Source organism: Lipophrys pholis (assembly GCF_963383615.2).
Source record: "Lipophrys pholis genome assembly, chromosome: 5".
Lineage (NCBI taxonomy): Eukaryota > Metazoa > Chordata > Actinopteri > Blenniiformes > Blenniidae > Lipophrys > Lipophrys pholis.
This window is the reverse complement of record NC_137628.1, coordinates 14,887,848-14,912,011: the sequence shown is the minus strand read 5'-3', so window position 1 is coordinate 14,912,011 and position 24,164 is coordinate 14,887,848. Positions and strand designations below refer to the sequence as shown.

The window sequence follows — 24,164 nt, the reverse complement described above, 5'->3', positions numbered from 1 at the left end:
TCACGTATACACAAAATGGAAAAGCATCAAAGGCGAGGCAAGTCAAGTAGGGCTTAGTAGATACTAGTGGAAAAGCTCCGATAGTGTTCCAGCTGTGAGTTTACTGTCATGTGCTGGAATCATTTCAGAATGTAAGCTTACTATTTGCTGGTTATTTTGTGTCTCTGTCAACGGCCCCCAGCTGGCCCCCGAAAGCTGACCTAGAACCTCCACTGGTCCCAGTCAAGAGAACCTTGCCATTTACCCAGTTGGGTCTCTCTCTCTCTCTCTCTCTCTCTCTCTCTCTCCTCTCTCTCTCTCTCTCTCTCTCTCTCTCTCTCTCTCTCTCTCTTCTCTCTCTCTCTCTCTCTCTCTCTCTCTCTCTCTCTCTCTCTCTCTCTCTCTCTCTCTCTCTCTCTCTCTCTCTCTCTCTCTCTCTCTCTCTCTCTCTCTGCCAGCTCGGAGGTCAGAGTTTCATTTTTATCATAAAGGAGGATTATGCCTCAGGCTTCACAGGGTGGGTGTGAACTTTGTATCTCTACCGTTTGTTGCTCAGCTGTGCTTCCCGGGAAGAAGGGGATTAAGAAGAGGAGGAGGAGGACAAGGAGGAAGAAGAGCAGGAGAACAAGAAGAGGAGGAAGATTAGGAGAAAGTAGAAGAGGAGGATGAGAAGGGGGAAGAGGAGGAAGAAGAATAGGAGGATTAGAAGAAAGAGGACGAAGATGAGAAGGCGGAGGAAAGGGGATGGGGAGAAGAGGGGGATATGTCCACACAGGTGAGAACGTGACGACGTAAGCCGCTGTGGTGCGTGCAGGGGGCGGGGCTTGAAGAAGGAGAGGGGGTTCCCGCGGCTGCAGCTACCGGTTTAATTATCAGCCTGTGCCTCCGTCCTGCCGCAGCTGTCAGCGCTGCAGCCTCATTTTAACCACCGAGACGAGCCACTGGCTGCTTTCCGGGGAGTCATGGCGTCCTCCTGCCGCTCACCTGCCGGAGACCGACCCTGAAGAGCCGCAGCCGGGTCAGTTTACCGAGCGAGCGCGCTAGCTGTCACTCAGTTTAGCACGGTAATTTCGGTTAGTGCGCTAACTGGCCCGTGTCAAGCGTTAACGCTGGAGGTATTGTCCTTTAGTTGGTAACACGAGATAACTTGATGTCACTGGTTTAAAGAAGAGAACCAAACATCCAGGCTGAGTTAGCCCGTAGCTAGCAAGTGGCTAAGCTGAGTACAGCTAACACGGGGCTATCACAAGTGTCAGCTGCTCAGGTTACTGATCATTTTATTTACAGAGATAAACCAGGCCCGTCTTTAAGAACGCCTTGCGTTCGTTTAAAATGTTTTCAATTTTAGTTTGCCGGGTGGCTGATTGATATAAACGCCTTTTCTGTAAGGCGGACGTGACGCCTAATTTCACTTAATTCCAACACATGAACGCAGAGGGGAAAGTTTAAGTGTTGCTTTGTTGACCATTACTGTTGCCCTTGCCTGTTCAGTGAACTGCAACCTATTACCCATCACCTGTGCATATAGTTAAACTGTCACATACTTGTAAACAGGGTCTTCAGAGGATCATTTACTTTGCTTTCTGAACATTTAAATACGATTTTAGTTGTATAAGCACACCTGATGGGGAAAAAAGTATTCTGAAGCCCTTTTCCTGCCCGACAATGACATTGTCATTGACTCAACAGCTCTGACCTGTATTTTCACAGAAACATTATATTCATCATTGAAATAATTAGAACATTTTTTTGAATGAGGATTATTGGTTAGTAATCAACCAGACGTCTGAAGCTGGTTGAGTCTCACTGAGGAAGTCTTATTTGTGGTAAATAAGCTGCTCTATCAATATGGTTAATTTTTGGAAGTCTGTTAAAAGAATCCTGGTGCCCATAAAACAAATGGGCCGAACTGTTTTCTAAAGCAAATTTTAATCAACCTAAGTGGGAACACATCATAGTGATTGACCTCTACATGGACCAAATATCTATTGACGTGTCAAAATCATCAACCCCAGGCTGTGTGTCTTTTCTGGCCTGTGCAGTTGTGAAATCTCTGTTTAAACTTTTGCACTGTGGTGCAAATTCCAATCACTTTTATATGGCAAACTAACATTTCATGCGTCCAGTAAGCCCTGCAAATAGTGTTACTGTGACAGTGTAGAGACTATTATTACTTAATGTAGGTAATCATGAAATATGCTAGTTTTGTTGTGTTACATTTGAATGGCCAAACACTGATTTGAGAGAGAACTTGACAATTGAATTAAAAATAACATTGGTTCTGAATCCAACTTAGAAGTTTCAAGAGTTTACTAATGTGACAGCATATATAAATGACTATTACTGATGCATTATGAGTGTAGTCGATTTATATCACTTGAGTAATATAAACGAGTAATAAGTCATGCCTTCTCTTTTAGACCAGGACATGTTGCATGAGATGGAGTGGGATACAGCTGACGACCATCCGGGAGGCTCGTTGGAATCCTCTCCCACACCCGAGCCTCCTCAAACAGGGCTGACGTCGAGCAGCATCTCGGAGTACGAGTTCTCGTGCCACTGTTGCTACGACATCCTGGTCAACCCCACCACGTTGACCTGTGGACATAACTTCTGCCGCCACTGTTTGGCCCTGTGGTGGGAGTCCTCGCACAAGAATGAGTGCCCGGAGTGCAGGGAGAAGTGGGAAGGCTTTCCCAAAATCAACATCCTCCTGAGGTTTGCGTCTCACAGCCCCGTCGTATCCCTTGCTTATTAATGTTTGAGTTTCTCTGGTGGAGAAGAGAATAGAAACCATCTGATGAAACTAGGTGTGAAAAAAACATTTTAAATCGTTGGTGCAACACAGTGGCTTGATTTGGAACACTTATTTCACAGGTCAAACATAATTGATTTCATTCATTTTAATGTAATGATAGATTTGTGATATTAAGAATATGTCTTTATTAAGCTCATCATCAATTTTACTTGCGTGAAGTGCTTTTGCAAACAGAAGCTATTTTTGTTTCGTTTGTTCTACTTTAGTACCAGTTATTTTCATGATGCTGGAAACGTAGAGGGAATCATTGTCGAAGCTACTGATTAACCTGGTATTTGTACCTACTGTGCCATTTTTTTTTTTATGTTCCCAATTTTATGAAACACCCTCACAGCAGATTTCTGAACAGAAAGAACTCTGCCATAACCAAATCTGGCCAAATTAGTACAAGCATGTTGCAGTGTAACCTCATCACCAATCGTCCTGTTGAGCACAAGACTTAATCGACTTAATCATGTCAAGCCTCACTAAGTTAACAGTATGGAAAAAGCTTGTAATTACTAGTCTGTCATTGATCACGTTCAGGTAGAAATAGAAACGCTCGATGTTACTCTAAAATGTTTTACATAGACTCACCCTTTCTTCCACAAGTGGGTAAAGACAGCTGGCATTGGCCCTATAGTCAGAAACGGCATGAAGACATCTTTGTCACCTCATGAGAGAAGGAAAGCTATCTTTTCTTAGAAAGTCCTCACCACGGCTGCAGAAACACAATCTGACTTCTTATAGTTGGAACACAAGTCTGCATTGACATAGTTGGAAATCCCAAAGTGTTCAAACACCAGCACCTTCACGTTTTGTTTGTTTTACAATCCACTATCGTCTAACAGTCATCATCCTGGTCTCCTCAGAGATGCCACGGACAAGTATTTCAGTGAGGTTGTGGAGCGGCGGAAAGCGGAGATCCAGGCGAACCCCAAAATCTCCCGCAGTTTGTTGGCATTTCAGAGGTACTTTAAAATCCACCACAGCTCATCAGATGTAACACTCAGGAGGACCAATGAACACACTCTTTTTGTAGTCTTAGACATTTACTGGACAATTTGATTATTTACTAAGATAATTTGTTGGCTTTTGACTTGCAAAACTTTTCATCTTCATCCCCCTCTCCATAGATATGGTGACAACTTGGGCAGATCCAGAACAAACCAACACAAAGGAGCAAGTTTCTTCTTCTCCGGGGTCTTAACTGCGCTCTCGTTTGTCGCAGTAAGTTTAAAAAGTCTCACAGTTTGAGTTTTGGAATTTCATATTCAAATGTCCCAGCAACATGACGTGTTGTTTTGACTTGGGAGCGATGTCTGTTTGTTTTGCCACGTGGCAGGAAATGTATACTTGTGTGTGTGTTTGCTTCTGAGAGCATGTGAAGAGATTACAGCACAGCTCTGTTTGACCCCAGATCGTGGGTGGATATCATCAATGTGCTTTGGCCTTTTGTGCAATGTATCAGTTTGTGTTTGATGCTTTTCCTCTTTCTCTTTTTCCTCATGAAAATGAAATATCTGCTACCCGAGGTGCACAAATTTAAATTATGATAGAAATCTAAGTATAATTTCTCAGAATCTTCAGCTTGATGGGAAATAAAAACTGGGAAGTTGAATGAAAATGCACTTGGTTCATTTTCAGCCTGAAACAAGACCTTTCTGCAACAATTAGTTTTTCGGACCTCATGGAATGGGAAAAGTTTTATCTTGTGTCTGTTGCCTAATTATTTATATTGATGTGGGACAAATAATTCAGTACTTTTACATCAAATGTCTGAGTCCTTCTGCACAGGAGGCTTTTATCTCATTCTGTCTCAATAGAAATCCAAATTTATTGGTATTTATATACTGCTAGTTTTTGATATCAACTTAAACTTGCAGGCTTGTGTAATACATGTACAGTCTGATACAATTCCCCATTCCTTGGAATAATTGTTAGTGGAAATTAAAGTGTAAGGAAGTCAATTAATCCTTTCTTTTAACTTGATAGATTATCGATCAACGAAGCCTTTTTTGAAAGCACTGAGTGTGCCAATATGCATCTTCACGCTTGTGGTAGTTTAATTGACAGTGAGTGTTGACAAACATCTGAAATCTTTTCTGAAAATATGTGAAGCTATAAATTCTGTTAGTACAAATGTGACAAAACATGTGAAAGAGTCCTGTTGAAGCTCAATGAAAGTTGGGTTACATTGTCTTTACTTTTTATTCAGCATTCTGTCTTCAATTCAAAGTCTTTTTAGGAGATTATATCGGCACATTCCAAAAATGTTTTTCAATCATGGTAGAAGTTAAAACAATTCCTTAATGTGAGCACACTGCTGAAAATACTTTGAGGAGAAACGGTGATGATGGACTCTTAACAATGTACCTGGACAACAGCTGCTAGCATTGACAACACAGTCATAAACAGTGATGGCGAAGATTGACGATGGTCGTGAGACAAACATCACCGTCATTGGAGTGAAATGCAGGTAGCATCAGATAGAGCACACTTGGCCCACAGTGCTTCTGTAAATGGCAGCGCACGACTCTGGATGTTCCACACGTTTACTGAATTTGTCTGGCATTAGTTTCAAAGTGAAGTGAACACAACCTGATGCGTCATATAATACACAGAAACCAGGAATCTGCATCCTGCAGCTCTGGTGGGACATGTACCTGTAGTAGCTCCCATTTTCACAAAATTGGTTGCGAGTCTGATGAACTCATTAAAAAGAATAAAAACTTCTGAAGCTGACGTTGAGCTGGCGTAGAACCGGGTGTAATGTTCACTTTCTCTCATCTGAACACTTGAAGCAGCATTTTGGAACCGTTGCAAGCTGCAATTTAAAACTTTTGATGATAAAAAGAAGTCTTCATTATGGTAATACAATATACCTGCGGTCCAAGTCAAAAATGACGGAACTCCTAGTTTTTCCTAAGGATGCTTGAAAAGATAGAAATTTCCGATCTTCTCTCATATCTTGATGAGCCTGTTTTCACGCTGGTTGACGGCTATGAAAACAAACATCGAACTGTGAAAATGAGAATTATCAGGAGGCTGATAGCAGCATGTTACACCCATCAGGATGATTTCTTCTACAGCAAGTAATTCAAACCTTACCAGGAAGCGGTTTGATCGAACCGGCTCACCAGCAGTGTTTGTGTGTGTGTGTGCGACCAGGTGGTGGTGCTGGTGTATCACTGGAGCAGCGGTGTGGTGGAGCAGCACGACCTGCTGATCACTAAACCCGTCTCTCTGTGGACTCCGGAGGACGTGGTGTCCTGGCTGGAGCTGCTGGGGCCGTGGGCTCAGCTGTACAAAGAAGCCTTCCAGCAGGAAAACGTTAATGGAAGGTAAATGAAGCACACGGTGGGAAACTCCAGGCACATTTCGTCCTGTACTGAAAAAGTTTGGCATTTATCAAAATGAGTTGTCAGAATTTGTGGTCTCGGCCAAAGACCAGAAATTATAATCTAAACTCGTATTGAACTGTCACTGTGACAAATAATCTGCAACATATCTTCTGTGATAATGCATGCTGGGTTATTGTGGTGGTTTTGTTGCCAATAATTGAGCTATTTTAATTGTTTCACGCCAAACAGCAGCAGGAGTTTCTGTCATTCACATCAGTTCTAATAAACTGAGGATAAAGAGCATCCTTTGTTCTCCGAGTTCAGACTTGAATCGACTTGGTCCTGTGTGAACACACCTTTTAATGCTTAGTTATATGGATTGTGGTTTGTCCTATTGGTGATATATTTTTCTTCAGACTCCTGCTGATGCTTGGGGAGGAGGAGTTGCTGAAGTCTCCTTACAACATCGCAAACCAGGCTCACCGACGAGCTGTCCTGGCTGAGCTGGAGCGAGTGAAAACCCTGGGAGTCAAACCTCCACAGAACCTCTGGGAATACAAAGTAAGCCATTTACTTTTTGAAAATGAAATGTGCTGGGGCCTCTCGAGGATCGGCCAGCACTATTAATACACAGCAGAGCATGCTGATGGCTCACTACGGGATCTTGTGAAAAAGTCCATGCATCAAACAAGCTCGCTTCACCATAAGCTCTAATGTAACACCACACCTACGTTTAGGTCCACAGTTAACGGTGTCTGTGGCTTAAGACATTTGAATGTTGACTCATCTGACCTCAGGACAGTTTTCTATTCTGTCTCAGACACATTTTAAATGAGCTTTAGTCCAGGTTTTTCTGGATTGGCTTCATATTTTTAGTCGCATTGTATTAACTGAGCCTATGCTGTGATATCCAGTGGAGCGTCATGCTTGAGCTTAATACGTTGATGGCTGACGATCAAAATCATCAAATTATAAACTTCATGCTTGTCTTTTACGCACACGTTTCTCATAATTCTCTTTTTGACCTGGCACCAGCGAAATTGGTCACCAGGCGTTTTTGTTTTGCGCAAATCACATTTCCAAACTTTTTTGAGCTGCCATCAAAATGAGGTGACATTGCCCATGAAATGGCAAACATTTAATCCTTGTTTGAAGTTTGGAGTTGTAGTTAGGATTTTATCAGCCTTTCATTCATAACTTATTTTCAGTCTCGTGTCACATTTCATAATTCCCCATTTAATTCTGTTTTTCTCTGCCAGGCGGCCAACGCTGGGAAGTCTCTGTTCCTGCTGTACGCACTGAAATGCTCCCCTCGCCTCACAATCTTTTACCTTTATTTATTCGACTACTCGGAGACCTTCCTGCCCTTCCTGCACACCTGCTGCCCGGCCTTCCCACACATTGATCAGTCCGTGGAGAGCAGATACCTCGACATCCAGGTACGACTTGGAAGATGAAACAAAACACTTTATACATCTGTTTACTTTTATTGCTGCTTGTAATAAGGTTCAGATATGAGCATGAGGACTAGAACTCACCCACTGTGCGGTAAACGCATTATTTTGATAAACACATCATTTTGGATATTTGAAGCTTTATATACAGTACAGTGCAAAACATTTGGGCAAGAGTAATATAAGGCCACTTTTCCTGCTGTTACTGCATTATGGACAACATCTGAACAGCTTGAAGTTGTTCTTTAAATGAGGAAAAGCACCCCAAACATACAGCCAGTTTATGAGGAAGAAAGGTTTGATTGTAACACAATCAAGTCTGTGAGGATTTAAATCCCAGAACATCTGCGCTATCGTTGTGGTTCGTTCTTGAAGACATTTAAAGTTTCTGGTTGAGAAAAAGTGATTGTGCCTTGAAGGTAAACAGTGTTATCTCCAAACACTGTTTCTCCTTCACAATGAGCATGAAGGGACAAAGTAGTGTTCAAGCATCATTTTAGAAAGAACAGTCCGACTTTCTTCTGCACAGCAGCCTACATTGTTTGCAAAGTACACATAAAACCGTTCCTGCTTCTCTTCTTGAAATCAACATCAGGATCCAATTTAAATCTTTGGGATTATATTCGAATCAACATGCAATTGAAAATACCTCTTGCCTCTCAGGCCTCGTTTGCGCGACAATGTTTCACGTGACAACACCTAATCCGTTAAAAAAGGGTGTGTTACACTGCAGCAGTGGACACACAACGATGTAGTTGGTATGCCAGGCCACAGGAGGGCTTGATTTTCTAATGAAACAACACAGACGTGTGCCGAGAACAATACACTATAAACGTGAAGAAAATGGAGAGCACCCGACATCCGTACAGACTGATGACACATCGGATGCTATCAGGGGTGAGTCTCAACTATTAAACTACTGATACGGACGATAAAACTAGAATACAGACCGCGAGTCATACCACTAGGGGTCCGCCATGTTTGTTTACAACTGGACGAGCAGGAGGGAGGGGGAGAATCACATGCGCAGTAACAGGCTCTGTAGCCTCCGGCAGTCTCTGCAGGAGGGAATAGCGACTGAAAGAATCTTTCCACCTTGGGAGCCGGCATAAAAACTTTGCAGATACAGTGGATCCTCACACTGATGCCGTGTAAACGGACGCCCCAAAAGTGAAGAAAGTTTTGCAGATACACTTGTATTCGTTGTCGTGTGAACGGGGCCTCAGTATCTTCCCTCCAGCTTTAATGTGCGGAGCTCATCCATCCTGTGCTCGTCTTTGTTTTCCAGTTGGAGCCCAGCTGGCGACAGTGGGCCGAGTTCCTGGTCAAATACTGTCTGCTTCCATACCAGCTGATCGCAGAGTTTGCCTGGGACTGGCTGGCCGTCCACTACTGGACGTCCCGCTTCATCATCATCAACGCCACGCTGCTGTCTGTGCTGGAGGGCTGCGCTCTGTGGAGGCTGTGGGCCAGAGCCAGGATCAGGTAGACAAACACACTCTGACCTACATGTAGTCAGTGTGAGAAAAGAATTCCTACATCGTTTAGGATGAGGGATTTTATTGTAGTAACAGTTAATTATGGAACAAACTTTTTTTTTAATGATGATGAACTGCAAACTAAAAGAAGTGAAGATGACAACAGTTGTAGACATTTATGTTTGGTATTGGTCCAAATATAAGACGACTCTATTAGGCTCATATTTGGTTTTCAAGTCTTATTTGCATGAAAACAGTCACGTTGTTTTCTAAATGTGTTTTTATCTATGACAGCTGTAAAGTCTTTTTAGTGCAAACTGAACTTATAGGGTGTTAAAACTGCATTATTTATCTTTTTAGAAATGCAATTAGTATTTCATTTAATTTATTTTCCACAGTTTCACATCCAACAAGGATTTTGATTTGTGCATGAATTTCGCAAAATTATGAAAAACTGGACACCCAATAAAGCTTGGAGCTTCTCATGTTCATCATGTCTGATGAACAACGTCTTTGTTTCCAGTGTTGGTGTAGACGCACAACCAGTTATACCAGTAACGCATTACTCTCATGTGACTAAAATGCTGGGGGGGTTTTGTGGGGGGGGACTGGATGTTTATATCAACTTTTGAGCCTTGTAGGTTTGATAAAGGATGCCCACGATGCTTATGTTTATGGTAATTAGAACTGCATCATGTGACTCATTAATACTACAATACAGTTACTAGTTGCTACTTACTGATAATAAAACGTGACTAGGTCGTCTTCCATGTCTCACATTTTGGAGGTCTTAATAATATTCTCATATACTAAATGTGGGTATTGTTACTTACAGTTGTATAGGCGTCCTGTTGGTGTCAGACGGATGGGAAATAGTTCAGGATTATTGAGTTACTACTCCAGTAAACCGGGGGGGTTGAAAATTGCATCAAGCGTAGGATATCTGCACAGCTGTTTTTAGTCACGTCAGCAGTGATGACATCAAAGTAATCGCAAAGAAACTTCTGTAATTGTGGCGCTAATTGCTTTAGTCATTGTAAAGAGGGCAATCTGGTCTTTTTAATGGAAAACAACTCAATCAGACTGACGAAGAAGTGGCCAGGTGCTCGTCACTAACGCGTTGCTGAAAAAAGTGCAGTAACTTGGATTATCATCCTTTATTCACGACACTGTCAGATTCTAAGAAGCCTCTGTCAATACCACCCACCCAGCTGATATGTTTATTCATATCAAATGCAGGGAATTTGACACCAGGCTCAGTGTTAATGAACATATAGAGCTCTGCTATCATGTTACTGCAGTTTATGTCGACCCTTAAAGTCTTGACAACTCTTTGGCGTTTACTCATCCAACATGTAAATGAGTGACAAACCTAGTAAAGCTTCTTCAGGCTGTAGCAGTTAACTTTGCACAGCAGTGCCCTGATCTGGATCTTCCTCTTTGCGCAGGACTCTGCCCAATAAGATGTGGAACCACTCGTGGAAGATGCTCGCTCAGGTATTCGCCTTCGCCCTCCTCTGGCCCTTCGTCCCACAGTTTGTGTGCAATTGCCTCTTCTACTGGGCGCTCTACTTCAGTCTCATCATCAACATCGACCTGGTGGTGCAGCAGCTGATGCACCCCGAAACACAGGCTCTGTGAGGAACTGCGTGCAGCCCGTGGCCACTTATTGCTGCAGCAGGCAGAGTAGAATTAAAACGGTCTGAAGAGACGGTTTGTGGCTCCCCTGTCTCGTCTCTCTGAACAGTTAACGGCTCTGAGACGTGCGGGACACAAAACAAATCCCGAGCAGAAGTGAATCAGCTGTGACGTGAACGATGAGGATTTCTGTGCGCACGGTGCATTCACAAACCACATTGCCTGAAGAATCGAGGGAGCAGTTATGCAAATGTAAAAATAAAGTGAGGGGAGTGGACCTCACCTCGCTCAGGCCTTCGTAGCACTGATATGAGAGTCGCTTCGCTACTGAAGGTGGAAAAAGTCGAGACATGTGTCTTTTAGTTTGCCTTTTTATTAAGTGTCTCTGCTTTGCTCAAACAGTTTCTGCTTCAAAAGCAGAAGCTTGAAGCAGCATCTCTTCAGTGCTGCGGTCAGTTCTGTGTTAACGGAGGTGCAGGAAAACTTAACTCCTCGGCAACATTTTAATGTGTCAAATGTTTAGGGTTTATATTTCCACTTCTCATTTTACCCCTTAAGGCCTGTTTAAATTTCAGTGTTGCTTAATTGTTTATCTGTAGTCCTTTTTTTTTTTTTTTTAAGTTCCACAAATGGGGAAAAAAGAAAATGAATCTTTATTCCTTGAATTGCTCATATAAACTTTTATGATTTTAATTTATCTTTTGTTCATACAGCTGACAAATACATTTGTCCATCTTTGCTTGCCCTTTTTTTTTTTTTTTTTTTTTTTTTCCAGCAGGGGGAACTGAGCAAATCAGATTTGGCATATTTTTAAGTTGTTCATTTGCACTTAAGATTTACACTGTGATTTTGTTCTTTGTTCTGTATTGATGAAAAATAAACCTTTTTAAATAACGGAATTATCCATTTCCTTCCCCGTTTAATCCATGTGGGTTTGTGGCGGCACTTTGGAGAGAAGCGACCTTTCTGAAGCTAATCTTTATGATGTTGACACAGCAGGACAATAAATTATAACAAATACTTTGAGTATTGCCATGAAAGGAATGTCTCCAGTTGTGACTTGGAGGATTTATTAGCTCTAGACCAAATAAAGGTTCTAAACAAAGTGCAAAAACACTTTTGTTTTTCTTACAAAAAATTCTAATGATCTAATTGCCAAATGGTTATTTTGTAAATGCTGTTTCAAATCCTTTTGAACTGCAGTTTGAAATTTGGCTGGATTTCTCATTTATTTTACTCATGATGCTCAATCAATCTCCAGATAAAAAGTCCTTAACTGAATTTTCTAAATATTTCGGAAAGGGGCCACATCAAAACTTTGTTTCTTAAGAGACAGTGTACATATATATATATATATATATATATATATATACACAAAGTAGACTGGTGTCTCTTTTTCAGAGAGTTTTGTCTCTTTTATTCAGGTAAAAAGGCGGAAAAAAAGTACCGCTTGTCGTCTTGTAAACAAGATTTATATAAAGTTGTCAATTCCATTCAAAAAGACCGCCCCCTGGTGTTAGATAATTGTCATGGCAGAAATGGATTGCCGCCATAACAACCAAGAGACTGTCTCTAAAGAGACCATTCAAGGTAATACGCAAAAAGGAATAAATACTATTACGCAGCCGAATTAAAATACGTAGTTGACTGTAGGTGTCGTCTGTATCTTCATTGACATTTATTGAGACGTTTCAAGCAGTTTACCACGAAAGACTCAAACGCACTGCGCGTTTCTAACGCACGCAGTCCCTTTGCAGTCGCTCCCTGGCCGCGGTAGTTGCGGAAGTGAAAAGTCTACGTGGGGAAGAAAGGTTGGTCGCACCGTGTTTGAACACCTTACACACTGACGTCCAATCCAGGTCGGCTCCGTCTCTCTCTCCCTCCATGTCCACCCGGTCCTCCTCGCCGTCCCCTCCTCCTTCCTCCGGCAGGCAAATGGAGGCGTCGAGCGGCGTATAAATGGGACGGGGAGCGGACGACGGGCTGTAATGCTGCGCCGGGTGCGGCAGTCTCTCCGGCAGGTGCTGCTTCTGATGGCCCGGAGACCGGACCTGCTCTGCGGGGCCATCGTGCTCGGAGTGCTGCTCGTCCTGGCCGTCAAGTTCACATGCAGGTAAACAAGACGAGAGCGGCTGCCCGGGCGGCTTGTTTTCACCGCCACACTCACTGAACACCAGGGGATGTTGAGCTTCACTAAGACCTAAATTAGCTTCGAGTTAGTTTGTGGTTAAGTTATGAGCCGCTTCAGATTATAGCGACTGCAGGACAAGAGGATTAACTCAAGCTTGAAACCATTTACACAAGAAGTGATGCCGATAACTCCCTCGGTTTGTGAGGGTTTTTTGTTTCTCGTCGACAAACAACCAAGAAAACTGTCAGACTTCATCCTTCACACTGCTTGAGTCTATCATATTAGATAAGAGCAAACTTCGAAAAAATTGCTTAAACGACGGAGGACAGAAACAGTCACTGGTTTTTTCCATGATATTCAAAAATATTTTTGTTCCCCTTATTATTTAAGGAAACTGAATAACTCCGAATCAATCTTGTGGCTCAGTTACTGAACAAGTAATGTGAGTAGTAATGTGATGCCATTATCCCAACTCTTTAGTGAAAGCCTCAATATTTCTCCTATATTGGATCAAGGCATAAATATCAGGCTGATAAGAATTCAATTTGTATTTCTGTTACATTTTCTGAACAAACAACAAAATTAAATTTTAAAAAAGAATAAAATTTTATTTATTCCAAATAGCAAATCAGCTGACATTGATTGATAGCCTCAGACTCAAAGGTTAGTTGTATCAATTGCACGATTAAAGGACTCTGTACACATACACTCATTTATGCCTGGAGCCTCAACAAATTTCACCTAATGCTCTCAGTCACATCCTGCTTCTTATCCTGTTGTAGTTTTGCACCTGTTGTCATTGACAGTCGGGTGCAACAGAAGTTTCCGATCACTTAGGAGTGACTGACATGCATGAAAGTCTCCATCTGCTTTCAGAATTGTGATAAAGACTTTTCGTGCTGAATAAAATAGAGATTCATAATCCTGCTCTCTTTCTGCTAGATTTTAAGACGTATCACAGTGATTGCGGTGGCATTGACCATATGCACCCTGACATGAAGAATGCCTTTTCTGCTGTAATATATCTGAGTACGGCTCAGCATTGTTGTCATTGCTTCCCTCTGTAGCCGTGCTAAGAATGTGGTGGCAGCAGCTCGCCCTCCGGTGCGGTTCTTCTCTCCAGACGCCCCGGTGGTGGACCTTTACTTGGGTCAGTTAGATCAGGTGAGATTTAAAGAAAACACTGTTTGATACGACCAGAGTCAGGTATTCATTTCATCTACTAGTTTTTGACTGCAAAGTAAACTTGTACGAGACAATAACGGAGGAACTTACGCCAGATGTCTTTCAGATTTATCTGTCATTTTGTAGCCTTTGTATATATTTTATTTCTGTTTGGTGTTATTTTAGTTTATTTGGTCATTCGTGGCATAATTACATTCTATTTCATTTAATTCTCAAGGATTAGTATCTGCAGGATTTGTGTATCGATCTGTGTGTTTTATAATTCGGGTTTACTGGTTACTGTATGATGTTTTCCCTCCAGGTGGAGCGTCTCAGGAGCGTGGCCGAGGTGTCTCTTATCTTCTTCTACGCACCGTGGTGCGCTCACTCCATGGCTGCGCGTCAGGAAGTGCAGCAAGTAGCCAGGAAGCTGGTCAAACAGGTACAATGTAGAGAACGACACACAGAAACCAGCAGGACTGTCTTAACAACAAATAGATAGTCCTGAGTGAAACTACAGTATCGTTCCTTCACACATTTGGGGTGAAGCAGTCTGTGGCTGAAAGAGCTGTCCAGTGCAGTTAGGTTGTCTTTCACTGGGTGAGAGTCATTGTTCTTTAGAGAAGACACTTCAGCCATCGCTCTCCTCTCTCCCTTACGAACATCAGATCGAAGTCTGGAGTTCCATGAGATTGAGAAACTTCAGAGCACCTGTCCTGCTGATGGTCTGGAAATGGGTTTGTTTATTCAGCTTCCTTTCTCTCCGTGTCTCCTCAACACACAAACGCAGGTGCAGTTTGTGGCCGTGAACTGCTGGTGGAGTCAGGGGAAATGCAGGAGGCTAAACCGCTTCTACCAGTATCCCATCATCCACCTGTTTTACAGAAGGTGAGACGCAGAGGCCTGTGCTCCGAGCTTGACTGTGCATGTGCATGATGAACAGGTGGACAGAGCCAAGAATGGCTAATGCTGTGCTTGAATGAGTTCTGACAGCTGTGACTTTATAGGCAGATGTTACTCACATCAACAGTCAACCTCAAACCTGCGTTTTTGCCATTACAGTTTGTCTTGTGGATGAATTTTCCAAATTTAGCTGTGAGTGTTGGGTTTGTCATGAAGGACATTTATTGGCATGAAGTCTATCTTTCTCTCATTCATACATGTAACTACAACCATTTGTTAGATTCAAATGACCAACATTTAGAACATTTAGAACATTGAACGTCTCTCATCGGTACTTATAATGAGAGATATATTTTCATGTGCTTAAGTACGCCTCCAATGCTTTGTAAAAGCAGCTAAGCAAACTGAAATTATCTTATGTGTCAGTTGAGTTTAATTTCCTGTAATTTAGTGAATGTCTCAATGTCGTGTTAATGTTTGTTTATTCAGAATTTAGCTGGTACAGATAATCAGCTTCTTAACTTTGAGGGCTGTGTCTTTGCAGGTTTGGGCCGATTGAGTACAAAGGTCCTTTTGTGGCCACATACGTGGAAAGTTTCATCCTCAGAGTCATCACGCCGCTGACGTACCTCCCGTCGAGAGCGCACGTTGAGGAGTTCCTGGCTTATCATGAGGTGGGGGTCACAATCTTCAATTAATAAACCCTCTCTTTTGTTAAGATTTGTTGGATGAACTGCTGGATTTTCATTTGTCCTCCTATGTATTTTCAGTCTCGAGTGGTGGGTTTCTTCCAGTTTAACTCCTCCCCACAGCCACCAGGGTACCTCACATATCTGTCCTCAGCCCTGCAGGCTCTGAAAAGGGGTAAGAAGTGCCGACACACTGATACATGCGTTGTGATCTTTTGTACGGGCCAAGTAATCGATTCCCAGGTTTTGTCGCAGTAAAGACAAGCTGCATTTCTCTGTTGTCTCAGTATCTCTGTTGTTCTGGTGCAGACTTTCGTGGCGCTGTTCATTTTGGCGTTGTGACCAGCAAGCAAGTAGCAGAGGTCATCCCTCTCAGAGACGATGAAACGGTTTACCTCCATAGAAGGTTTAACTCCTCACTGGTAAGCAGCATTACTGCGCAACGTACAGACAAAAAGGCTTCCTCTCCTGCTTTCCCTTGTATTTTTCTGGCTTACCGTATTCATGAGAGGTTATGCAGTGCTGCACACTAAAAAGTGTGAGACTCATCGCTTTAAAGGAGACATATCATGCTTTTAAATCCTTCCTTTTTACATATAAATCATACAGTTGTGGTCTATACAACGCGAAACTGCAATGCTTGGGTCTGAATTCCTCATTATTATAGCTCCACAGGCCCCTTTTCAACCCCTTTTCTGATGCGCTTCTGAGAGCAACTCGTTTTGGGGCGGTCTCTTCAAATGCAAATGAGACACTTCATACCCCTCCTCCTCTCCAGGTTGCAGAGGTCACACTCGGTTCAACGTCACCCTGTTCGGCCATCTTTGTAGTTTGATAGAACAGATACAATTATCTAGCGGCGCAGAAACTTTATAGTCACACATTATTTACAAAATGTCAACAACGGAAGATTTGTCCATCCAGCCATACATGTTGGAGCCAGAGTCGGACCCGGCGGAGCGAGATGAAAATGACGATGATGCACCTGAAGAACAACGTCTTCATATGGATGTAACGCAATGGTGTGTTACTATATTTACACTAACTTCTCCATCCATGCCCACTACTACAATACTGCCTGTATTACAACGACTATTTAACACAGAAGTTACATTATAATCTAAAACGAGCACACAGCGCTAACATATGAAGACGGTGCAACTGCTAATGCTAACAAAACAATGACAGGGACGTCTTATCATCACACTTTTTAGCGTTATATACAGCTTACCGAAGTGCTCTGTTCGTCGTCTCCATAGATAGAAGGAACTGACCGCTCAATCAGACCAAGTCTTTCGGCAAATCCTTCTTTATACTGGCGGAGGTTGCTGAAGCAGTCGTCCTTAAAGTGATTCGCGCGCACAAAAATGACCTTACCCACAGATGTGGGTACATTTCTGTGAAAAATAAAACTCAACCAGGCACTTCGAAAAGGTTCTGATGCTGGGAGACGGTGTAACGAAGCTTGTGGGTTACTACATCCAACAACCGAACATTTCGACTTATCCTCTCGTAACTTCGGTTGGACTACAAAATCGCAGCGAGAAACAAAAATGGCGGATTGCTCGAAATGTCGATGTCCTAATTTGGCAGTTCCGCTGAGAATACTGTGACGTCATTGTTCAAAAAACGTAATAGAGAATAGAAAAATCTAAACCGATCGCAAAATATGACCAAAACAGAATATAAAGATATCAACGGAGCACCTGAAGAGACTACTTTGAACTTTTCTGTACTTCTAAACACTCTAAATATACAACAAAATGCATTTAAGGGCTAAAAAAGTGGATTTAGCATGATATGTCCCCTTTAAGTCATTAACTTAGCCATAATCTGATGGGTGTTTCTTTCGAATTCAGATTTTCCCTCGATGGGAACTTAACTTCACATCAGAGGCCATCTGTAGTTGGGTGTTTGAGCATCACGAGACCGTCCTCCAGTGGCTTCAGCCTCCAGGAACAAAGTCCCGCCTGCTGGAAAAGGAGCTGACTAAAGGACCGGCACTGCTGCTTTTCCTGCCATACAATCCCCTGGGCTCAAAGCCCAGTGCTGCACTACAGCAGGTGAGCAGAATCGGGAATATAATCTCATTTCAGGTGAGACACGCACTACTTTTACGTCTCACTTTGTTTACCTGTTGTGTTCCAGGTCGCAGACATTGCCGTGCGCTACCATTCCTGCAACTACAGCGACGAGTTGGACGAGAGCTTCCGCTTCTCCTCTCTGTGCTGCCAGTCGGTGCTTCTCCCAAATTCAAGTACAAATGTGTGCGAGGTGTGCGTCAGCTCCTCGCAGCCCAGCCTGGCCACCGCCTCTCTTCGCTGCTCGTTTCCCTCCACCGAGCAGGGAGAGGCGTTCCCCACTTATCTCAGACACTGTTGCCTCCGCCATCCACCATCTGTGTCTCTAAAAACTGCAGCCTCTACCGGCTGCAGCCACTTTCTGAGCAGCTACAGTCCGTTTAGTCAATACAGTGCCTGCTGCAGGGAAGTACAACCTCAACACAATGAGTCACAAGCCAAAGAGGAGCCAGACTTGCAAAGCGTTTGGCTCACACCAAGCCCTTCGCCCTCCGTCCCCCAGCAGGAGGGGGGCGGCATCACGGGGCTTCGGTGTCAGACCAACAGGACGCTCAGGTTTTATGTGCTGGACGCAGCTCTCAACTGGCCTCTGGCCCTCAGACTCGGAGCGTCGGACAACAGCAGTGCTTCTGAGTCACGGGGCGAAGCGGGCGGCGGCAGGACGTTTGCGACCATCGTGAACCTGAAGGATGAAGTTCATTACGTCCTGCACCACAGCCCAGCGGCCACGCTCACAGAGTCTCTGGGTAAGAGGACGGCAGGTTCATACCAATCAAGCAGTGCGAAATGTCTTCAGCGTTGGTCTGAACGAGAAAGTCCTCTTAGAGATGTCGTGATGAGAAACCGCTTCTAATCACAGCAGTCAAAACCCAAAGATCTGAAGCTTGACTTGGATCTGGAGATAAATCAAGAAATCTTCCACAGATTCAATGCTTTTTCTGTCGACATGTACAGACGTGCTCATAGATCAAGGAGACGAAATGCTTCACTGATGCAGGTTTGAAATAATAAATCACAGCAGTTTCACCTAGAATAGCAAAACCAAAACTCCACCAGAGTTGGTTTCCATGCATGTGAAGCTCGTAGCACTGGATTGAGTCTTATAAACACGGAGACATTACTCTGACGTACTCTTTGAAATGTGATGTATTTAGATCAGGGTGAGTGTGACATTAATCTAATCCCACTAATACAAATTAGATCAGGATGTACGTTTGGGAAAGCTTCATGAGAACGTATCCCCAATGTTCCCACTTCATCCCAGCCGACATGTTGAGATTTTGACGGTCACGAGAAAGTTTGTCCCGTTAGTGTGAAGGAACATGTACACTGTTTTAACATCCTTTGAAAGTCTTCATTGTATTATAGTGTTTTGAGTCCTGAGCTGCAGCGTTAAGAAGCTGTAAATCTGTTTGAGTCAGAAAAGTAGCCCACCTTCTAGGTTGTCATCACTTAAAAAAGCGTCCATGTGTTTTTAATGTACCGTTTCTGTAAAGACTGAATAGAGATTTGTGGAGTCGGTGTGGTTCAAATTCTCCAGTGTCTGGTTTGGTGGAAGAAGCTGTATGCAAACCGCAGTTTTACATGTTCTGCACAGCAGCGGATGAGCCGATACAGGACATCTGTCATTGTTTGCATACTGTTCTTGCACTGTGGTTTCGGTGAAACGTCAACAAAATGCAAAAAACACTTGGAGGTTTTAAAAACACTCCAGTTTTGCAGTTACGAGGAACTTTAGAGTTGGCGGACACAATTCTAACCCTCCTATGTTTCTCAGATTGATGAAAGTCTTTGGTCTGCTTGAATGTCAACTGTGTATTCGCCATCAGTTTTGTGTTCAACAGTATTTGAATGTGACCTTGGCTGTGGTTGTCGTTAAAGAGGCCTTCATCAGGAACTTCAGTGCTCCGTACAGCCTCTTGCAGAGACACTTGGTCGGGGAAGCGGACAAGAGGGAAAGTCAAAAGGAAGCAATCCGAGCAGATGAGCAGCCTCCCGCTCCTCAACGCCGCCTCCTCTCCGAGCTGAGCACCTCCTCGTTCCTGCCCTCCGTCATGGACCAGCAGAAGGTGAGAGACTGTGCCGCTTCACTTTACCTCTGACCTCTCTCTCGACCCTGCCTCCCTTTGTATGAATCTGACCTGACTATAGGCCTGACGAAATCACTTTTATCTTCATTGGTTTATGTGGCAAAGATGTTCAACCTTCATATCCAACAAACATGTTCACTCTGGACATTTGTTTCATTTGCATGAATGAATAGTGATAGAAATACCTGGACTCTGAGATGAACTGATGCAGTTTTGCTGGTTGTTGCAGAGAATTGTTTCCAAACAGCCATTTTATCAACATGCATGTATTTCTTTTAGGTTAGTTTTCTTTTCTTTTCTTTTTTTCACATTCACCATCGAAAATAAACAATTCAGAATTCCCTGGATGTGTGTGATTTAGCTGGAGTGACAGTTCAATTGGAGACATTTCCAGTTTTAACTCCTCAAGTGTCAGAGAATAATAAAGATTTGTCGCCTGTTTAATGGATGTCCCGTAGTTTGACTTGAAGAGTGATATTCAGACTCGATTGGCTCAGTTATTCAAAGTCTGTATGAGTAAATAACAGTTGTGATCAGTTTGACAAACAGGAAATTTTAATTCTTTATTATGTTTTGAAAGTATCATGCTTCTTTTGTTTGCTTTTAAATCCTCTTTTTGAATTCACCAAAGCATTGTACACAAGACCCCAACCTGTAACTTGTTAATCATTCAGCACATCAAAAACATTTCTTCATAGTTAGATGCTAAAGGTTGGCAAGTGTGACTCCGATTCATTTTGAGCCATAAGTCTGTTATCGCAGCAGTCGGAAAGGGTATGGAAAGTTTTGTCATTTTAATAACTCAGTCACAGACTGTAGGTCTGACAATGTAAAGGTGTGTATATATATGTGTGTGTGTCAGGATGTGCTGCTGTTCTACTACACCCAGTGGTGTGGATTCTGCTCCGTTCTCAACCACATCATCATCCAGCTGGCCCGATTGTTACAAGGAAACGGCAACATCACCGTGGCCAGGTACGTCTTGCCCCCGTGTTCAATATTGATCCAAAGTTTAATCGAAACACAATAAAATTCAGTTGTAAAATGGTTTTGTAAATTCATGTAATTATTTATTTTATCGCCGTAGGGTGAACGTTGCCCGTAACGACCTTCCCTGGGAGTTCATGGTGGATCACGTTCCTTCCATTCTTCTGTTTCCCAGATACAGGTGAGGAAAGTGTGGAGATGTGCACAGAAAGAAACGCCCCCCCCCCCCCCAGTATTTGATACGACACTATGAACATCAGTGTTCAACATAACATCTAATATGCAGCCAGTTATTGTTTAAACATCAGATTTAGTGTGTTTTTATTGGTGAATAACACTTTGCATTGTAGGTCAGTCGTACTCACTCATAAATAGATATTCTTTTGGTGGGTCTAAGCTCATTTCCAGGATTTCCAATTATAAATAAAGTGGTTTTGGTCAGCGTTGAACCACTTTGTAAGAGATATGAGTATATAATTGGATGTAAGGGTGAATCTTAATACTGAGTTTAAAGTCGTAAAGTTTAGAAACAAGCTCAGAGGAAATGTTTCCATTTCAAAGTACCATGTGAAGGGTTAAATCGTGTGTATGTTTCACACAGGATCAATATTTGAATACTGCATGATCAGACTAATTACAAATGTATTGATTCATAAGTTGATTTAAATGTACGACAAGAAATGTGTTTTTATTTGACCCATAGTGATTCAGATATATAGTCATTGAGACAAGAGCGATCTGTTTAAACTTACATACAATCAGGGGCGACTGGTCATTGGGGGCAAGTGGGGCTGAGCCCCACCTGGTGTCCTCAGAAAGGACTGCATGCAACGTATGTGATTAATTCTTTAAGATTATCTACAATATTTTGAGTGGTGTAACTTTTCCAGTGGTCCAGCGGTGGAATTCCTGTTTACGAAACAGCGGGCCTCGGTTTGGTTTTTGACATTGACTTTTTTGGAGACTTTTCTTTTTTTGATCAGTGCTTATATGGTTGTCATAATGTTGTGACTAAAAAGTGGTGCACCCACTTCACTTTGGCATTCAGTGGTTTCACTAGACCTGAAATAAAATCTTGCCCCACCAAGTACTTCCATATAGAAATGCCACTGGACAGTCCAATGGTATAGTGTATCATATTGAGGACAAGATTTACAACAAAAAAATGTGAACTTTCTGACATTCTCTCCACATTTTTTCCATCTCACCAGTGAAATCACAACAAATCTGTCGTTAAAAACTCCCAGTGCTGAAGTTTGTTCCCAGAAAAGTGTGTTTGAGTCTCCAAAACTTCCTGTTTCTTCTCAGAAAGCACGAAAGTGTGAAGTTTCCTGATGACCTTCCCATCACGTTGCCCAACCTGCTGCACTTCCTCCTGCTGCACTCCGACTCTTTACGCCGAGCGGACGAAGCCTCCGTGGAGCCGGAGCGCCCGGGACCCGGCGCCGTCCTGCGGGCCGAGTTCGCGGCGCTCCAGCGCGAGGTTCAAGCCCTGCACCACGCCCGCGAGCGGCTCTCCAAGCAGCTGGCGCAGCTGTGGCACGACAACCGCCGGCTGACCTTCGAGACCCGCAGCCTGGAGGCCGAGAACGCGGAGCTGCAGCGGGAGAGGCGGAGCCTGGAGGAGCAGCACCGGGAGAAGAGCCGGCAGCTCGGCGAGGCCGTGCGACGGCTGCAGGAGCTGGCCGACACCTCGGAGAGCCTTCTGAACGAGAACATGCTGCTCAGGGTCCTGCTGAGGGCGCTGAAGGACAGGACGGAGGCCCGGGAGCAGGCCGAGGCGGAGCAGAGCCAGGCCGAGCAGAAAAGAAGCCACATGGCCTCTTGAGAACGAAACGGGGCTCGGCTATGAAGGAAGAACTGAAATAAAAGAGGGGGAGAAAATTGTGATGAGACCTGAGAAGGAAGTTAAAGATTTGATTTGAGAGCGCGAGGTTAAAATCCCACCGAGCGATGAATCTCATGAGGGGGAAACACTCCTCGGCTGTTGTGTGAGGTTGCTGCTCTCAGATGAGAGGAGGCAGAGCGGCAGGAAAGGAAAAGACAGACGACTCTGAAGTGCTGTGAAGACGCGAGGTTATCCACTGAGAAACACAAACATCTGTAGAAGTTTAACGTCTGCTTTACGATAAAGCTACTACACAGACCCTGCAGTCAAACTGAGCTTCCTCTTAGTACCGTTAGAGCTGGTAAATCAAAGCAGGCATCGAAGTGACAGACTAAAGTGGGTGGGTGACGTTACCTACAACTAACAAGGACTCGAGTACTGCCGCCAGCAAGCGCTCCAGTTACACTAAAAACTAGACAGCGTATTTGAACGTGGGAGTCGGTGAAAGTAGAACTAAAAGTCTCAATGAAGGCCGCGCCGCACTTTTTCAGATTTTACAGTTTGCACTCACTTGCTACCCGAGAGTCTGCTGTAGGAGGATATTTATTTTCAGAACACTTCACAACAAAAGCTCCTTAAATCAGCTGGTATGTGGCTGATTTGAGTTAAAACTCCATCATGTTGACAGTGTATGCACTACTGTTCAGTTAAACATTGATTCTAATGAGGAATTTACTCATTACTTTATAATTATGCTTCGTCTACATGGGACTTTTTTTTTTTTTTGTTGATAAAATTAGCTGCATACCAATTAAAGTTGTCCAGGAAAAGCTGGAAAATTTAATAAATAAAGACCTTTTCTGTTTTGAATTGTGCGGGATTAGTGATGTAGACTTTGGCTGCAGGGTCAAAAGGTCGAATGATGAAGCTGCAAGGTTATTTAATACTTTTTCATATGAGCTTCAGATCACTTGAAATAATCAGCAAAAATGTTGTTTTCCAAAGGGTGTTCAGTTGTTTTGTTAAACTGATCTATTTTTTACAGGAATCATTGAATCACTTAAATATTTCTATGTAACATTTCAGGTATTAATGACATGCTGCAATTGTTTACATGTGAATATTGCACCGGTTTTACTGATCAGAATAAAGTTCCTCTTCTTGTATTACTGCGTTTCATTGTGGATTCTGTGTGAGGTGCATCATTAATTCTCAGGAAAGCTTACGGCAATAGTTTTCCAGTTATTACATGCACTGATCAGCCATAACATTATGACCACAGACGGGCGACGTGATTAACACCGATTATCTCTTGTTAGTGAGAGATATTAGGCAAGGGGAAGATTTACCCATCTTCTTTCAGGGAGAACGCAGAAACGTGCGAGCTAGACGTGAGAAAGTTAACTGCAGCCCAATGAGTGAACATTTCGCTGGTTTGCAACAGAAAAATGAGAATGAAAATGTTTTACTTTGTTGGGTTTTTTTGTGTGTAATTCTGGTTTCCCAACATGACAGAACTGAATGTTTTTTTAATTTTGTTATCTGCCAGTGTATCTCAAGGTGTGTCCAAACTTTTCTTATTCAATGTAAAAGCTGGGACT

At 43.0% G+C, this 24,164-nt stretch overlaps 2 protein-coding genes across 2 annotated transcripts; both read left to right on the top strand.

Annotated features, from left to right (window-relative positions):
- The first annotated feature begins 777 nt into the window (after positions 1-777).
- Positions 778-11,788, top strand: LOC308109429 (bifunctional apoptosis regulator-like). Its single transcript, XM_080462983.1, has 9 exons — positions 778-997; positions 2,400-2,697; positions 3,649-3,747; positions 3,913-4,006; positions 5,948-6,120; positions 6,537-6,681; positions 7,380-7,559; positions 8,863-9,059; positions 10,501-11,788. Exons 2-9 carry the CDS (start codon positions 2,408-2,410, stop codon positions 10,691-10,693), a joined length of 1,371 nt encoding a protein of 456 aa, XP_080319109.1. The 5' UTR covers positions 778-997; positions 2,400-2,407; the 3' UTR covers positions 10,694-11,788.
- A 683-nt stretch (positions 11,789-12,471) lies between these two features.
- Positions 12,472-23,729, top strand: txndc11 (thioredoxin domain containing 11). The gene is made up of 13 exons (XM_080463460.1): positions 12,472-12,803; positions 13,889-13,985; positions 14,308-14,427; positions 14,776-14,873; positions 15,433-15,562; positions 15,659-15,752; positions 15,887-15,999; positions 17,437-17,640; positions 17,726-18,404; positions 19,540-19,727; positions 20,611-20,723; positions 20,836-20,916; positions 22,044-23,729. The coding sequence occupies exons 1-13, from the start codon at positions 12,679-12,681 to the stop codon at positions 22,561-22,563; spliced, it is 2,562 nt and encodes an 853-aa protein (XP_080319586.1). The 5' UTR covers positions 12,472-12,678; the 3' UTR covers positions 22,564-23,729.
- Positions 23,730-24,164: the final 435 nt, after the last annotated feature.

Excerpts from the sequence above, each read along its gene's own strand:
- LOC308109429 (XM_080462983.1), top strand. The coding sequence starts at position 2,408 with ATGTTGCATGAGATGGAGTGGGATACAGCTGACGACCATCCGGGAGGC. Across the intron at positions 2,698-3,648 it reads AAAATCAACATCCTCCTGAG|AGATGCCACGGACAAGTATT; the intron begins GTTTGCGTCTCA and ends TGGTCTCCTCAG. Across the intron at positions 9,060-10,500 it reads TGGGCCAGAGCCAGGATCAG|GACTCTGCCCAATAAGATGT; the intron begins GTAGACAAACAC and ends CTCTTTGCGCAG.
- txndc11 (XM_080463460.1), top strand. The coding sequence starts at position 12,679 with ATGCTGCGCCGGGTGCGGCAGTCTCTCCGGCAGGTGCTGCTTCTGATG. Across the intron at positions 14,428-14,775 it reads CCAGGAAGCTGGTCAAACAG|GTGCAGTTTGTGGCCGTGAA; the intron begins GTACAATGTAGA and ends ACACAAACGCAG. Across the intron at positions 17,641-17,725 it reads CCAGTGCTGCACTACAGCAG|GTCGCAGACATTGCCGTGCG; the intron begins GTGAGCAGAATC and ends GTTGTGTTCCAG.